We start from the raw sequence: 18,152 nt of genomic DNA, 5'->3' as shown, positions 1-18,152 counted from the left end.
AAGCACACTGTCTAAATCCTGCAGATCTAATATTGTTCCTGAAATAAATGTTGCGTCTGGACGTTATCGCTTGAGCAAGGATTTGACTGTGTTTGGCCACAAAGGCCATAAATTCTGCAGAGCCTTTCATCTCAGCAGGGTATCAGACAGAAAGAGCTTTATTCTTTCAGAAAACATGAACATTTGCTACTTTCCAGAACATAAATCCTCTACATTAACAGGATTGTGGACTATGTTGGCAGACAACTGATTGAGTGCCAAGGGCCACATTGAAACATGTTGTTAATTTAATATTGAGTTCAAGATATCAGTAGTCTCTGACAATCTATTGCATGAACATGATGAACAAACGCGCTGTCTGGAAAGTTTCTAAATCAGAAAGTGTGACCTACAAATGTGAGTGGGGTGGGGTAGGGAAATGAGCCCACAGCACCATTAAAATAATCAAATATTTAGAATAGAATAAGATTTTTAAAAACAAAAAAGTACTGACATAACCTACCTTTAGAGCAGAACTTACCCCATACTGCCATGAAAACAGCAAAAAACACAGTAGCCCCATTGTCAAAAAGATGTGTTACCTGTGAAAAGACAATCAGGTTCGGCCATTGATTTTGAATATTCTATTCAAAACTATCGTTTTCTATTGTGTAAAAAATAAGGGATATATCTTACTCAGGAAATTTGCTTAAACTGCAAAGGGTTAGGCCTAATATCAGGATGACAAACATTTATTAGGAGAAGTTTCCAATATGCTTATGATTTGGCTATCAGTAGCAAGCCAACCCTTGGGTATGTTTTTACTACCAGACCACTATTTCTACATGTCAGCCCATTTGTAGCCTACAGTAATATATTCCTCTTTGTACGAGCCTTTCTGAAATCATGCAGTCATTAAGCTATCAAAGGGAAATCTGCTTGAACTGTTCTCCTGAGGGAAAAAAAACCATAAGACCCTGACACACAGGGAAGCAATTAATTACACTGAGAAGATATATGTGAATTAAAAGCTCAAGACACAAGTGTCAGCTGCACAAAAAGACCTCATCAGACCCTCATGCAGATTGGCTACATTTCCTGCTATCATAAGAAGAGTTGCATGACTGCAGAGAAGAGGCATGCTTCCGTGATTTATTTTAGAATGTATAAAGCTCACAGAGGAAAAGTACAGAATTGCACCATTGAACATAAAGGGTAAGGCTGTGCACCAGATCCAAGCCAAATTCGAGCTATCTGAACAGATTTGGCCCTATCCCAGTTGAGCTGAGACAGTCACAAACCACTAAAGGTGGCGTTGGATGACCCAGGGGAAACTGGGGCTGTCACCGGGTGGGACATCAGGCAGGAAGGAGAAACATAATTCTGAAAGAGAGTGCCATGAGGGATTTTGGGCTTACTTTCCCCCTCTCTCCTGGCTGGGGGTGAGTGTGAAAGAATAATAGCCAATCTAACCTTGTAGCAAGATCTGGGAGCACAGAGAGGATGCTCTATGTGAGAATCCGGTGCTATGGCACTGGGAAACTTCCTTAAAAACCTAAGGAGAATCACTATCCATTGGAGGATTAATGCTGTGAGCCCTTCCTTCTTATGCTCACACTGTATATATGTGTAGATAAAACCATATAGAGACACCAGAGTTTGTAGTGACCTTCTATCCAAAGCAGGGTTTTTTAACCTGTGCTTCACAGACCCTTAGGGGGTCTATGGATGAGTTTCAAGGGGTCCATTAAACAGAAAAACACAGAAAAAAATAAGTTCAAGGGGTCCATAGCTTTCATCAGATTTCCAAAGGGGTCCGTGAGCCAAAAAAGGTTAAGGACCATGCTTCTAAACTAGGAAACCAGACCTGAGGTAATGGACTGTCACTTCAAAGTTCCTCAGTGCTCAGAGGCTGAGGCACACCACAGCCGGTATGTTGCAGTGATTAGAGTGTTGGGCTGGCACCTGAGAGATCAGAGTTCAAATCCCCACTCAGTCGGGAAGCTCACTGACCTTGGGCCAGTCACTGCCTCTCAACCTAACCTACTTCACAGGGTTGTCATGGGGAATAAATGAGGGAGGGGAGAACCACGTGTGTCACCTTGAGAACCTTGGAGAATAAGTGGGATGTAAATTAAATAATATTTTTAATGTAACAATACCATAGTTTGTCCTGCTTCTATTAGTAATACTTTAATTTCCTTTTTAAAAAACAAAAACTTTTTATTCAAAATTGCAGTAAAACAAAACATATTATCCAGAAACAAGTAATACTTTAATTTCCTAAGCAGAGGCATCACCCTTGAAGGAGTTGCACTCATTTGCACCAAAGTTAAACTTAAAGTGTTTGGAAGTTTTAAAGAGGCAAACAATGTTTTTCATGGTACTAAATTAAACACTGTTGCTGTATGAAGTTAAAAGCATTTTTAATTTTTTAATATATTTTTTTACCTTGGCATAAACACAGCTGTCGGACAACCTCATGAAGGGGCAGTATTTATCACATATAGGGCACATTATAATCTCTGTAGCTTGGCAGACTTCTTTACTGGAAAAGAGAAGAGATCATGATTAATAGCTCAGTTTACAACTAATACGCTCCAGAGTGCTTTCATAATTTGGGCAGTGGAGTAGTGAGCAGGAGAAAAACAGAACAAACCTAAAATAAGCCATTTTTTTTTACTTCAGAAAAAGTTAGTAGTAGTGGTAGCAGTTGTTGTTTAACAGCTGCCAAGGAGGGTAAAACAAAAGATCAAAACAATACTGGTGTGTGGGAATGTTAAATAGCAACTGAATACATTTATTTATTTATTGAATTGAATACATCTATTTCAGCTATTTGTATAATATTTAATCACTAAAGACCTCCATGCAATGCTTGCTTATATCAAATATACTAGTAGCCATGTTTTGTTTTCACTTCACCTGACTTGGCAGTGGTTCAATGTGGCTACTCCATACAGAAAGACAAAGAGTCCAACGAAGGCAGCTGGGAAGAGCATTCCTGTATACCAGCCTAACCAGGCAAAGTACAGGCCAATTTTCTCACCAAAGTACCGTCTGTCAAAAACACAAGGCAACAAAGTTATGAAGACATCTTTAATAGGATTGAACACTGGTTCTTAACATAAAAGTATATTATTCAGAGACTCATAAGAATGACATTTTACTTATATTAAAAACAAGGGGCAATTGTTGGGCTTTGAATGGATGGTTCATCAGGTCTCTAAGTTAAAACCCAGCCAACCTATCTACTTGCATTAACTCCACACCTTGTATTTTGTACTGTACAATGTGGGGCAGGTTGGCATGTTCCAGTGATCTTCCTTGAAGTTCAGGCTTTACTTGCCAAATGCGGTCAATTTGTTTTTGTATTCCTCTGTCAATCAGAAGGTCCCTTGGGTCTTCCGACTGAACTGATAAACTTGTAACCGTAATGTGGTCTTTTGTGACAAGGACAGCAGGTTGGCAGTGTAAAAACAACACTGGCAACAGCTGCAAATCTGTCTTTGCTGCATGAGAGAAACTTCTGGCCTAATTGTTTGGCTGACATACTGAATAGCAATCTGGGTTCGCTCCAGTGCAAAAGAAAACTTAAAGTCTATGGGATTTACATGGCCTACATGAATCCAAGTCTATAATTTAAAACTGTAAAGCAAAGTAGAAGCAGAACACTCAGCTAAGATTTATTTATACTGCTGTTCTCCACTCCCTAGGAGAGGTGCTTTTTTATTTTTTTTGCTCTCTTGTTTCCTTCAGTACTTGAAATCCCTGCCCAGTCCTGCAGCTGCAAGAAGCAGTGCACACATTGTGACTTCTGATACCAATGAGCAGCTGCTTCCAAGACCCCAAATGATGCCAGTGTTAATTTATGCATTTCAAAAGGACGAGGAGCGGGTATACCAAACTGCTCTCTGTGTATGAATGGGATCCACAGGGCCTCTTCACTTGTAGTTTTAAAAGACCACAGCCAGTAATGGTTTTATTGGCATGCTTTATGTGAACATTGACACAGCTAAACAATATCATTCACATCATGCAACCATTAAAAAAACCTGACATCACCACTGGCAGAACAGTAATTCGGACGAGAGCTTGGACTGTACTGAGGATGATCAGATCAATAGTTCCATCTCTTTGCTCTCCCAGCCCTGTCAGATATGACTGTTGGGTATTATTACTGAGAGATGCTGAAATGCACTTTAGCCACCCAAAGCCAGAAGAACAATCAATAGAGAATGACTGAACTTCATGGGCTCATTCTCACTTCCCATGAGACCTGCTTTCGCAACTCTGCCTCATTCCTACCCGTTCCATCAGATTGATGCCTAACACACACATAAGCACTAAGGGGCTGCGTAACCATGTTGCCCACATAAGCCTGTTCAGGACGTACTGTATGCTTGAAGAGGCTCTGGGGGAAAGTGCTGTCTGGTGCGTGTCCTGCATCTGCAGTTACCTGGCAGCAGACACTGCCAGTTCTCTGACCAGCCCAGGCGGCTGGATCTACCTGCCATTTACATTGCCCACATAGGGACACTCTAAAGCTTGATAGCTAGATTCAGCTCTCTGACGTTTGGAGCGCTGGGCTGGATTTATTTAATGGTGGTCCTGGGTATTTGTCAACAGTGGGCCCTGAGAGTGGGTTCTCATGCTGCCCAAGAATCCCAGAAACTGATACTAGCCCCAAGCATAGGCATCAATTCATACTGTGAAGAGCAGGGATGGAGGACCTTTTCCCCCAAGGCTGCATTCTGTAATAGGTAACCTTCGGGGGGGGGGGGTCACATGCCTGTATACTAGCCAGAGGCAAAAGCAAGCAGAGAAACAAATGCAATTCTCATATTTGTACAATAGGCTACATTCCAGGCATGCAGAAGCCAGAGGTTTCCAACACCAACCTCAGTACTTCTCCATCCTCTAATCAAGCAAGCAAGAGACATCTTCATAGTTCAAAGATACATTCTAGCCACGCTAATGCAACTGAGGAAGATGAGCAAGGAGTAAAGGGGTCCAGTCTGGGGAGCTGGAGTGTGGCCTGAGAGAGTCCCACGGGCAGGACAGAGGCTTGGAGGGTCCCTGAAGTTCCCCACCCCTGGTGCAAAGTATGCATGAACTAGGAATGGGGAGAACCACAACATCAGACCCCACTCCCAACCTATGTGCATTTAACTTAATGCCTGCATAGAGTCAATACATGTCTGCCAAGACTTTTCGCAGTTGGTCGGTTAAGCTGTTTAGGCTCCCCACTACACCCCACCAACTGCACACAGTTCGCATGTCTTCACATAGTAATCTGTCACTTCCTATTCTGTGTGTGCCAAAGGGCTTTCAAAGATCAAGCACCACGGACAGAGCTCAGTTATCATACGATGCAGTATCTGTTAAAGGAAACCAGCTCAGAAACTGAGAATATTAACACTTCCTAACTACTACCTTGGCTAATCTTACAAACCCGACACATCATCCCTGGTCTGACACCAACATGCACAAAATTAGGCAGACATCAACAGATGTCGTCTGCTCTGGAAATGTCTTAATTGCCAAGTTGATAGTGCTGCCAGCAGGCAGGCAACTCATTCATGAGGATATAGGTGAGCTACTGATAGGCTCTAACATTTAGGAATGACTGCTCTGCTGCAGACAATAACATGTGCAATTTCAAGTGAGGAAATGCAGCCAATTGAAAGAGCGATTAGTTTTTATACCCTTTGGGTATTTTTTTGTTTGTTTTTGGAGCTTTTCCTGCAGTAACCTGTAAACCAATTTCAGGTGGAGATCATAAAGAGATCATCCAGAACCTTTAACAAAAGTTTTTGATACATGCTTTATAGAGAAACTACACACCACAGCATCCCATGGGGACATCTATTCAGAACTGTGCAGATCATTCACACACATTGTTTCCTTGCTTCTTTCTGGCAACTTTAGTGGCCAGCTGGTGTAATTAAACCAAAATTAATGACTGTTGAATGTGCCAGATTAATGGCACTGCAGAATTAAGACTTCAAATTTATTGCTAGAGAAAGCAGCAGTTGTACAAGCTTTCCCAGTAACAATGGAACTTGAATATGATCTGGTAGCATTCACCAGCGAAGAGATTACAGGGCGGTTTATTAGCTGCTTTAATACCTTGGTATCTCTGAATAGTGCCTGTGAGATCATGGACTGGGTAATGGGTATCATACAAGAACTCCCACAAGGGGCCACAGGAACTCTGCAAACATACATCTTGATTCACAATAGGTGGTTTGTGTACATAATGCATTAAAACTTTTATTGGGGCAGCAGGGAATCTTGAATCTTGGTATTTCATGAAAATCTCAGCTTCTTCTTTCCACATAAAAAACTTAAAGCCTGCTACTCCATGGCCAAACTTGCATTGAAACTAAAGCAAATCAAAGGGAGGATTTCAAGTGTGCTGTGTTGAGTGATCTTGAGTATGTGCCATTGTCACATGTCCCTTGAACTCTGGATACCAGGAGATATGAAGATTTAACCATGCTGCTCAAGTCTGATGGATATTTACCTTGGGTAGTGGCACAGATGACCAGAAACAAATGCCACTACTAGAGCAATTTGCTTGCTTCTGAAGCAACTTAGTCACTATAAGCACTTATTTCTGTTTTTCTAGACTAATGGAGAAAAAGAATCAATATTGTGACATGAAGAAAGCTAAGTAAACAGAAAACAAAAAGATGGACTGTAGCAGCTCAGAGACTAATTAGTGTCATAGAACAATGTATATTTGCAGCTACAAATGATTTTCAAAAATTACTCCCAAGCGACCCAGAATCTTAGTCATCTACTAAGGCAGAACTCTGAAGTTAACTCTTAGCTTTTACTATAATAGAGTAATGCATTTGGGAAATGGTCAGTGTGCCCACCATTATTAGGCTGCCAAATTCTGTATGCCCCAAGAAGACCCTTGTGAGATTTCTAGGCTAGGTATTTTAAAAAGCACCCTTGGAATAAGGTGAAAGATTTCAAAAGGAAGAGAACTTCAACAGTGATTTAGGAATCAAATCATGTTGTGGTTTGTTGTATTTTCCAGACAGGACTAGCACCAGGTTTGAAAGGAGCCCCTCTATTAGTATGCCTTGGCAGGGAGCAGTAGAGCCTGGGCTATGTTCTGAACATCTTGGGTGGGTGGGTTTAGCTGCCATTTAAATTTTTCACAATGATATATTGCTGCTCTGTGACCTTATGGGAAACTAATATGATGGCTGGGAGCAGTTGCCCAATACAGCCTGGAGCACTGCACTGGGGTTTTTTTTTGGGGGGGGGGGGTGTCCAGGGCACATGTAAGCAGTGGGCCCAGGTGGGGCACTATGATCCTGACAAATGCAATAATATGCTTGGTACTGGCACCAGATCTGTTTGCAGAAAAAATGCAGTCCAAGAGCAATCTCCTATTGTTGTTGTTATCCTTCATTTAAAACTATTCTCTAAAATAACTTCATATAGTTACAAATATACTTTTTATCAACCCAGCATTTCCTGCAAAATATTTACATTTTTTTTCTTTTAGGAAATCAGTTTTAAAAACAAACGCAGAGAAAGCAAATCTCCTAGAAAACGTGTTACTGCTGTATTATATCATTTGCAGACTTTCAGACACCGTTCTCAGTTATGGTGTCTTCAGCCACACTTTACTCTTAAGCATTGGTGGTGGTCTATTCGCCTGCAATGCGGATGCAACATCGGTGATGAAGGGCTGGAAGGGAGGTTGGCCATAGTTCATCTTCAGCACTTATATGCTGGCATACTAAGTCTCTTATAGTTGGGATGTAAGCCACAACTTTTAACTAAGGATATTGGGTGGACACTTTGTGACTTCATACTGCAGTCCTTAAGTGGGCAAGATGCCATCTGGGGTGCCAATGTGGGTTTTAAAAGTGCCAGAAATCTAGTTGTTGTGACTATAGGAAAGAGTAATACTTAGCACAAGTCTATGACTCAACACATACTATAGTAGTTACTCAGGGTTTCGGAAAGTGGTCCCCTCTCAGCCCTATCTGGAGGTGTCAGATCTTGGGAGCTTTTCACGCAATTTATGTGCTCTACCAGTGAATACCAGCCCTTCTCTGCCACTTAACAAGCTGATTTAATTCATCGAAACACACCAAAATATAAAAAAAAATGAAGAACTGGTTTTTAAAAGGTTTTACCGTACAAGATCCAAAGGCTGGTATTTATACCAAGCTCCCCACGAAGCCCAGCACTCATAAAGTAGATGCCTGTGGTTTTCTGCCCCATGAGTTCTTATGGATTTTTTACTTCTGTAACCACCCTAAAATAAAGGTTGTAAAGGAGAAATTAGTGAAGAAGTATTCATTAGAATAAACATACTATCCATGTAAGCAAACACACACACACACATTCATTTAGTATTATTTTCACACAAATAAACAGCATATTGCTATTATTCAGATTCCAATTCCTAACCTCGGGTCTACAAACTCCCATAAACTTTTGAAGGAAGATAAGAGCACTCAAACGAAGCAAATCTAATGTTTGCAGTTTCTTTTCTAATGGAAGTTTTTATTTTTCTGGGCTTCCAGATAAGATCTTAGCATTAAGGTTGCATTGTATATTTCTTAGCAAAGGCGCACAAAAATTAGCCAAAAAGAACAAACAACTTTGCTGTTAGATATGTTTGTAACCTTTTCATACATGATTGTGCAAATCTGAAGACATGTACTTTGATCTATTAGTTACATAGGATCAGTGATCACAGAACAGCTGTTTTATACATGTTAACATTCACATGACCCTAACAACAAAGTATGGCAGGGTTTGGAAATATACGCAGGTAACCTCACAGATTGATTACTACTGGACCAGCCCTCAAAAACTTGTAACACTTCAGCTAATACTGGATGCTGTTGTTTACTTTCTTATAGGAAGAGACAGGAAGGAACACATAATAATACCAGCACTCCTAAATTTGAATTGTTATAGTGTCACCCAGGCATGATCACTTTGGGTACTGTTGTCCTGCTGTAGGAATAAGGATACCAGAAGTTGGAGTCCACTTTGAGGAAGGTCCAGAGAACAATGCCAGGTCAAACTCCAAGGTCAAGTTTGGTGAGGGAGGCAGTTAATGAAATAACCATAGTCCAGTCACAGGTCAAGGTCACACACACAGGAAAGCCAGGTTCACAGCAAGACAACATAGCTGACAAGAAGCTGCAGTACAGAAGCTGCTCCAGAAACTTTCCTAAGGAACTGCACGCATTTATCTATGAGCCTGCTATGCCCCACTCTAGGCACACCTGGTGGTTGTCACAGCTATCTGAGGAGTTTGATCTACTAATGAAGAAGCAGCTCCTCATGAGTAGCATGTTACTCTCAAGGAAGTCTTGGCTTTCAGATGAGCACTCCACTGGTTCTCCACTTTGCTTAGTTGATGTTCTCTTGGGCTTGGACGTGGCTCAGCTTCTAACTCTGACTTTCTATTAGGTGGGATGCCATAAGGCCTGGTGCTTCTAATTTGGCCTTGCTGCTGCCTGGCCTAACTTCTTGTTCTCTATGGTCCCCTTCAGGGTGTACCAGGCCCTCCTCTGAGGAGGATTCCTCTAGAAGGAATTTGACATCTGTTTCGACCTCTTAAGTCACACATGGCCTCTCCTGAATCTATCAACTTCACAAAATGTGGTGCTCTCCAGATGTGACTGGCCAGTGGTCAGGGTTGATGGGAGCTGGAGTCCATCTTGGGAGAACATTGTTGCCTATCCCTGATACAAACTGTTCTCTGAAGTCTTTGAACAAAGCTCTTCTTGGAGATTTGTCAGACTCTATTGTACAATAGAACGATGGTGTGGAAATGCCTTGAGTCTCAAAGGCAAGTATTTCTACAAAATACTTGTACCCAATCCAGCAAAAAACAGGATTAATATTACTGATGATAATTCTAGTAAAAGTCATCTAGAGACTATATTGTGTTTGCTAAGAAAAATTATAGGAAATAATACCTCATGAAGAGGAAATGCAGCTTCATAGGAGCCATTAGTAAGCAATCGATTCAGACCTAAAAAACAAAAATATTCAATATATAGCATGTAGGGTTGGAATGACAATAATGCATTAGAAATAATACAGTAACAGCTGAATGTTGGAAAAGGAACAGCAAATTCTTTATAACACTTTATAAAGGTGTGGTAACTGTTGCAGAGTGGTACAAGTGCTTTTGAACACCCACATTTCTCAGAGCTCCTTGTGAATTGCTCTTAATTTTGCTAGGATAGTTTTCAGGTATCCTACCAAGTGCCCGGGAAGTTCTGGTATCTGGTATCTTATCAAAGAATAATATGAGTGCCAGCCATGGCATCTCTTAAGATAAGGGTAGGGAACTGCATGCCCATAGCCTGAACCTGGCCCCTGAAGTCTCCCACATTCCGCAGCAGTATAGGTTGCACTGAACAAAACAAACAGCAACTGCCACAGTCTATCTCCAGATAAAGTCTGGCATTTTGGGGGATTTTGCAGAGTGCTCCAGCATATTCTCTGCACCACAGCAACAGCAGTTAAAACTGCAGTACTAGGATCTTCAGCAGCAATTGCAATCACTTATGCAATAACCGTGTGCTGCATTTTATTTATTTAAAATATTTGTATACTACAATTTCATTTTTTTAAAAAATATATCTATAAAGATTAAGATATAAAACAGTAACTGACTATTATGGAAAATAGTTAAAAAGTCTAGATGACAAGATGTCCTAGTGCTGTTGTGGTGCCCTGTCAGTCATGCCTTTGCCTCTTTGCCTCTGAGGAATGGGGAGGGTGCCATTTACCTCCTCCTTGTGTCATAGCCCAGTGCTGCAGTGGGAACTGAATTAGCATTTAGGAGTAGAAAGGTTCTGTGAATTTCATTTCTTTCAGTTTCCAAACTTAAATTCAGTTCACGTTTCCGCAGCAGATTGCGGATTTATTTTATTTATTAAATCCTCATGAAAATCTGCATTTTAGTTCAATTTTCTCCTAATAAACACTTTTTTTTGTATGAAGTTTTGACTAATGTACACATTTTGGTGAGCAATTTCTCCTAAAACAACACGTTTTTGCTTGTTATTTCTGTGAATATATTCATACACTTTACCCAATATATGCAATATTGTAAACCCAGTTTGGAAAACTGCATCGCAAAATTTGGGTAAGTGCAAATTTCAGAGGATGGCTGTGTTATGGTTCTCATATTGTTTCAGAAACCACAATTTTAATAGATTCATTTGCAAATGCAATTAAATCTCTTCCCCACCCTGAGCACCCTCATCACTTTTCAGATTGATTGACCAAAGAGGTGAGGTTGTGATTTCCCTCCCCATTAAAGCATTGGGATGCATATGGATGTTTAAAGCTACCAGCCTACTTACTTGGAGAGGCTAATAAGCAGTAAAATCTGTTGCTGTCCCACACTTACCAATTTTATTTTTTCCTTCTTCGTATTTCACTCTCTGTAAAATATGATGAACAATTCTACTTCTTGTAGCGTTGTTGAAGAACGTGTCTTTGTTGTGGATGATGAAGCTATTTTTGAAAACAAGCACAAGCAAGATAGTTATTGCTCATGACAATACAAGGAGGTGTCACTGACATCTCTGACAAATCAGCAGTAGAATGTAATAAACGAATTAACTGAACCACAATATGAAATTTCTGCTAAGGTGGGTTATTTGAAGGACACTGTATATGAAAAAATCATATATATATATATATATATATATATATATATATATATATATATATAAAATAACATGAGCTTGTGGTAACAGGGCCAGCCCAGGACATTTTGGCACCTGAGGCAAACCACAAAATGCCACACCAGGGAAAAAGGGATGAGAGCTAGATAAGGAACAAGGGCTGGGGGATAAATGTATACACAGTTTCTGCTGCCACTATGAATCCTGCTGCCTGGGGCAGCTGCGTCACGTTGCCTCATGGGTGGGCCGGTCGTGTGGAGTTCAATCTCAATAGAAGTAAATAAGCTTCAGTAAAGCAGACTTCACAAGTTGGTAGATCGAACTGGACCTCTGCCTGTCCAAGGCTGTGGTCAAATGCAACAATTATGGAATTTAATGAGCTGCATTATTCCAGGTCAAGCTACCTTTCCATTTTGCCCAGTATTGCCCACTCAGACTGGCAACAACTCTGGCAGAGAGAACTGTCCCATCATCTGTTGCTACCTATGGAGATGCTAGGGACTGAATCTGGGACCTTCTGCTCAGACATGACAGTAGCCACATGAAAATTATGAATCCTACCAAAAATCTTGGGGTTAGGGTACAACCTCACTTCCTGGGTGCCATGGAGGACTCTCAGATGACTGGTGCAACATAAACAATGTTTATGCAAGGGATACAGTGAAACATCCAAATGTCAGATAATGTATTTTGAATGACAGGGGATTTATTTTAATTGCACTCGATTTTAAAAATGAAGCAATAACATTGCACATTTCCTTGTTACTATGCACTTCCTAAGAGATGAGTAAAACTGGAAACTTGGAAATTTAAAAATGTTCTTGCAGTGGGTTAACAAGGCAGAATAAAGGCAATGCACCAAACTGTCATCTAAAGAATAGCCTTGAACTAACAGGACTGCAGCTGAAAGCCAGCCAGCCAATTAATTTCTTTTGATACATTCTCTGTTGGAAACTTTCCAGGTTGCAAACTTTAGCTTGAGGCCAAATGTAATGTTACCCTTTCATAAAAGTCCACGCAACAACTCCTTGATTTACAGGAAGGTCTCCAGATGGACAAGAGTAGATTTTGGCCTTTATTGCAAGGTCATTAAGGGTCATGATGACAGGCCATTCACACAACTAACAATTGCATAACTGGTTTTAAAAGGTAAATCTAGAGCTTCCGCAATACAAATAGCAGGCACATGGGGCCCAATCTGGATCAAAGCAAAGGTGCCTGCAATTTACTTTTAAAAATCACTCACACTGTTGTGTAGGGAGCATTATGTCTTGTTTGGCCTGAAGAGGTGAGCCTTGAGACGAGCAATTTAAAAATACACAGATCCCAGTCTCATGCACTGGCCACCTATTTGTAAGGAAATCTTTCCCCTTATAATTCCCATTGAAGGATCTAATGCCATATGCAATAAATGTACCCCAAATTCTACTAGGAAACAAACCACACCACCTTCATTTTCTGTTATTAGTTATTAGCATTCCTAAAGTCACATGCACTCCTAAAACTTCCAGGGATAAAGTACCGGTAATTAAAAACTCAATCTAGTGTTAGAGTTGTTTTTTGTCCCTTCATTACTACTGTCAAACAGCTCTTGCAGTCAGAAAGTTCTTCCTAATGTTTTTAGCTATACAGTGATGATGATGATTAACATAATATGGAAGGATTGTATTGGGGGAAATTCTCATTCAGATTAAGGAGTGAGATGGGAATTGGAGGGGGGGGGGAGAAAAGCTCAACATCAAGATTTTCAGAAAATTCCATCCATATCAAAAGAATTCCATATAAGCATTATCTGTTCATGTAAACAGACTTTGTGCATATACAGCATGAAGACAGATTGATTTTTAAATGCTGTTTGGGCAATGCTAATAGTTACATTAAGTTTGTGTCTTAAATAGTTGGTTTAGGGATGCAGTCAGTACAAAATACAGATTTTGACTGTGATGCAAACCCAGATGGGTGCGGTGTAAATAATAAAATTATTCTTACTCTTATTCTTATCCTTATCTGAACTTTAAAAGCATCCTCAAGTCTGCTGCTGTTTTAATTAATTTTATGCCATTTTATTGTTTTTATAATTGCATAGGAATTGTTGTTATGTTTCTACACAGTTAAGAGCACATTTCATGCAGAAAAGCAGGACAAAATGAAATGAATTAAACAAAAATAATAAACTATTTCAAGCTGTGGTGCATTCATGTAACACATCAATACCCCTTTTAATTTGTCAACTAGAAAATGAAGTCTTGAGGAAATGATGAAATGGCTGCAATCACTTCAATGGCTGCTTAACCCCTTTCTAGGGGGGCCAGTGGTTGTGGCCCCTTGTGTTCGGCCATCCTACCTGGCAGCAGCGTGCACATTCAGCCAGCCGTTCGGGAATTCCCACGGCTGGGCGGAGAGGTGAACTGCCCACTTCAACCCAAGTTCAAATGGGTCCATCAGAGGCCCCTACCACAGTGCTCTGCCTCACCCGGTCAGCCAGAGGAAATGATGCAAAGGGCTGCAACTGCAGCATTTGAGCAAAATTTCAAGCAGTTCAGTAGGGGTCCATCCTTACTAATATGCTGCTATCCCCAAAATAAACTGTAGCAGTATTAGTTCATCTCAAAATTTGTCCTCCTTACAACACTCACTGATGGATCCTTTGCTGACTGAATGGGGCAGTGTAGCAGTCATTCTCCTCCAGGTCTGGCAGCCTTTCCTTGTCCAACCTCATTGGCTTTCTAGGTAACCATCCTCGAAACCTGCTTAATTGTTTCTCGATTCTGTAGCACGTGAAAGGCAAGACAAAAGGAAACATAAAGCTAAAGGTTAAAACCGAGGCGGGTACTTTCTTTGTGCATACAATCATACTCGTATGGACAACACAAGTTTATGGGGAAGTTACATACAAGGATTTTTCAGAAAGTGTTTGTTGCGGCTTGTTTTTTAATTGATCTATACCCTGTTCTGGGAACACTTTTGGTTGAAAAGAAAAGTGGAAATGCTTTAAAGCAGTTTCAAGAACAGAATTGTATAAAGTACAGTAGAACCAATTAGTTTTAATTGCGTGTGATCTACAAAATCAGAGTGCTCACTATCAGATTAGCTTAGTCCTGTTTGATTCACTACAGATAGCAAAAGAGGATTCCGTGGACCAACTTCTCAAGGCCGTAAAGCACTTATTCACCTCGCCAAACACATTGAGAACTGAGGGGAAGGGAATAAGAGGTTCCCCTTGTGTGCTGGACCAAAGGCAGGGACACCTGTGAAATGCCTCTCTTCATACCACCCTAAAATTTGAATCAGAAGCTCAGGGCTTTGGAGATTGTGGCAAGGAAGTGGTACCTGATTCCTGGGAATTGAAATAGAGAACTTGGACCATGAGAATTGTTTTCTCCAAGGAACACAACTTTCTCAAAAGCCTAAACCTTTATTAGCCCAGGAAGAAAGGTCTGTTTTCACACAAAAATACTACTCAGGGGACTTATTGTGAAGAAGCAGGATGCCAACAGAACAGTCTTTCCTGCCGCTCCTGTCTCTAATGTCCTTCCTGACAGAACAGAAGCACTTGCTACAATGCAGCAAATATCAATGAAGGCCAAATAAGCTCTTGCCAATTTCATTTTTAGCTGGTTTAATCTAAATTTACACCTTAATTGCCAAAACTATACTAAGGATGCTTAAGCATGAGGATTTCAGAAACCACAGTAGAAAGCTCTGGCAGCAGAACTTTAGAGAAATTAATCGTTTTGCTTCCATTTGCCACCCACTCATGTCTCACAGAGGGTGCTCCTTTAAAAAGCTGCTCTGTCAATTTGTTTCAGCAACACTGTCCTGATACGCTGCAGAATTTATGGACTCTCTGAAGACAAATAATACACCGCAAGAGCTGGAAGCACTGCCGGTTCTTAGATTTAATAATCTCCTTTCCAACAGGTGGAAACAAGCAGAAGTCAAAGACTGACAACATAATGGCAATGGAAACAAACAGGCGTTGTATCCACATGGAGATTTCTTTAGGGATTCCGAATCTGGCACAAGGCCATCTGTGTCTTCAGCTTGTGTTTAAGGCAATATGCAAATAGCAAGTATGCGAATAGTTTCCTGATATATCTACTTTAAATGAAAAGCAGCCATAGGTGTTTTCTAGTTTGATATTTTGTTTGCATCAAAGTAAAGGCCTTTTATAGGGCAATAGTATGGGACACGGGAAAAACAGGAGGTAGGTCATGCATCTCCCACCCCAACCACTACAAAACTCCTGAGTAATGTCTAGTTTGGCCAGAACTGAGACTGCACAAACTTGTTGAGTCATAAAGTCAACATAACCCAGTATGCACTGTTCATATTGGTTCTTTTGTGGGACACTGTTCCTAGTGTCAATAAGATCTCTACAGGAAATGGTGTTGGTGCCAGGAAGCAAATAGCTGTGATGTAATAGGGCAAAAAGCACCACTGCTTCCATATGAGTAATAGAATACCAATTCACTGGTAAGTTCTTTGCTGCATACATCTCCTATTGTTTTGGGAAGAAGATGCTAAAAATACCATCCTAACTTCCTGGTAAAATTGCTCTAATAAGGGCATGGTCTGAAGCCACATGAGGCAACCCCTCCTGTTGAAGGTGAGTCTGGTAAGAAACTGAACACATACATATGAAAATGAATAAATGAATAAAGAAAAATATTCACTACAGCATCCTCGTGTAGAACCCCCCCCCCCCGCACCAGTACCTCAGTTCTGCAATGATAGTTCCCTGCTGATCACACTTTTCATGTAGAGTAGGAGTGGGAAAACATTCAGCTCGCACCCTGGGCCGAGAGCTCCTATACCAGGCATAGGCAAACTCGGCCCTCTAGATGTTTTGGGATTACAACTCCCATCATCCCTACTTAACAGGACCAGTGGTCAGGGATGATGGGAGTTGTAGTCCCAAAACATCTGGAGGGCCAAGTTTGCCTATGCCTGTCCTACACCTTATGACAGGCCTAGTCAATGTGGCCTGCAATTTCCATCAACCCCAGCAGACATGGCCAGTGAACAGGGATTGCAGGCGTTGTAGCCTATCATGAAGTGCCAATCAATATTCATGTGCTGAAGAATATTCAGCTAAAACATTCACTGAATAATTTAAGGAGAAGTAGGTACAAAGGGAGAATTGTGCACTCCCTCATGTACATACAAACCGATTTGCCTACATGAGCCAAAAATCCTCTAACTCAGATCCTAGGCAGCTAATGCCCTTCAGAGTGAGCAGTGCTAGGCAAGGAGTCTGACCTGAGCTTATTATATATTTCATTCAAACACTACAGGTGCCTTCATTTAGCATGGCGCTGGCTGAAGCAAGTTCTGCTGCATGACAAAGATAGCACTATGCATACTACAAAAGACAACCCATGTCAGCAGTGTCGTTTTTGGCAAATTTCCTTAAAAATATATTTAAAAAGTTCACTTTGTGTCTAGATTTTCACTTTTTGAAATATGGCAACCCTACTTTACCTGGAGCAAATGAACAAAATATCCATGTGTCAGGGGTTCAGGAGCAGAGTCACAGGAGAGGGAGGAAGTGGAGAGCGAGGGGGAGGAGTCCGAAGGAAATGTCAGCGAGGACAGCAGTCCGAGGTCTCTGAGTCTCTCCAGTGACTCGGAAGATTCACAGAAAGGGGCCCCCATAGTCAGGGCAAGGGGAGTGCCCAGGGGGGCACCTCGGGAAGAAGGGGCCAGAGGGGACTCAGAGAGTAGCAGCTGGAAATCCGGACCAGCGTCCCCCCCAGAGCGCAGTAGGGGGGAGGAGTCCCAGGCATCGGGATCAGGGGGCGCGCGGGCAGCGGGAGAACGTGAGGCAGGAGGGACCACACCCTCGTCAGGGAGCGAGGAAACGGTCATCAGGAAAGTTAAACGCGCGCGCGCGCCAAGTTCAAATGTACAGGAGGGCGGCAAGGTGGGCAGCCCGGGTAGGGAGCCAGGTCCTAAAGCCCGCCGAAGAGAGGGGGAGGAGTCAGAGGGGTCAACGTCTGCCTCAGAAGAGTCCAGGAGGGAGGAGACCCCAGGGGGTAGTAGGACCCAGAGGAAGAGAGAGAGAAGGAAGAGGTGGAGTAAGATTAGAGTCTTAAACTGGTGCGCAGGGGGCGGAGACTCAGACGGAGCTTCGCCGGTCTAGAGTCCAGATGTAGGGCTGGGACGCTGAGGCTTTGAAATGGAATCTATTCTTCAATAAAGACTTTGATACTTTACTACCGGCTAGCGTTGGTCCTTGGTGAGCTGGGACCCGGAGCCAGCTCTGACACCATGTAATCAAAGGGTGAATAATGTAGTAGGATGAATAAGGCTCCAAAGAAGCTTCCACATGCCTGAACTAAACTAGGTCAGGGACTAAGATCAAACTGTGAACCATTTATAGGCTTCAAGTAATGCGACAACCAAACCCAACTAGCTATTTCCATTATTAATTGTAAAACAGAAATTCAATGGCTGGGATTCAAA

The 18,152-nt window shown here is 41.6% G+C and overlaps 1 protein-coding gene across 5 annotated transcripts in view; it reads right to left on the bottom strand.

Moving 5' to 3' along the window:
• Positions 1–18,152, bottom strand: part of ANO4 (anoctamin 4) — a 128,326-nt gene that overhangs the window by 24,420 nt on the left and 85,754 nt on the right. For all 5 annotated transcript variants that reach the window (XM_083400510.1, XM_083400511.1, XM_083400512.1 and 2 more), the window contains 7 exons: positions 14,321–14,452; positions 11,405–11,511; positions 9,957–10,012; positions 8,151–8,272; positions 2,905–3,039; positions 2,431–2,527; positions 521–581 (listed from right to left, as the gene is read on the bottom strand). In XM_083400510.1, coding sequence (XP_083256636.1) covers positions 521–581; positions 2,431–2,527; positions 2,905–3,039; positions 8,151–8,272; positions 9,957–10,012; positions 11,405–11,511; positions 14,321–14,452 — 710 coding nt within the window. The remainder of the gene's footprint in view (positions 1–520; positions 582–2,430; positions 2,528–2,904; positions 3,040–8,150; positions 8,273–9,956; positions 10,013–11,404; positions 11,512–14,320; positions 14,453–18,152) is intronic.

The sequence above is a fragment of the Podarcis tiliguerta genome (genome assembly GCF_965153285.1).
Source record: "Podarcis tiliguerta genome assembly, chromosome: 10".
Taxonomy (NCBI): Eukaryota; Metazoa; Chordata; class Lepidosauria; order Squamata; family Lacertidae; genus Podarcis; species Podarcis tiliguerta.
Note: the sequence above shows the minus strand (reverse complement) of the source record. Positions and strands in the feature narration are given on the sequence as shown.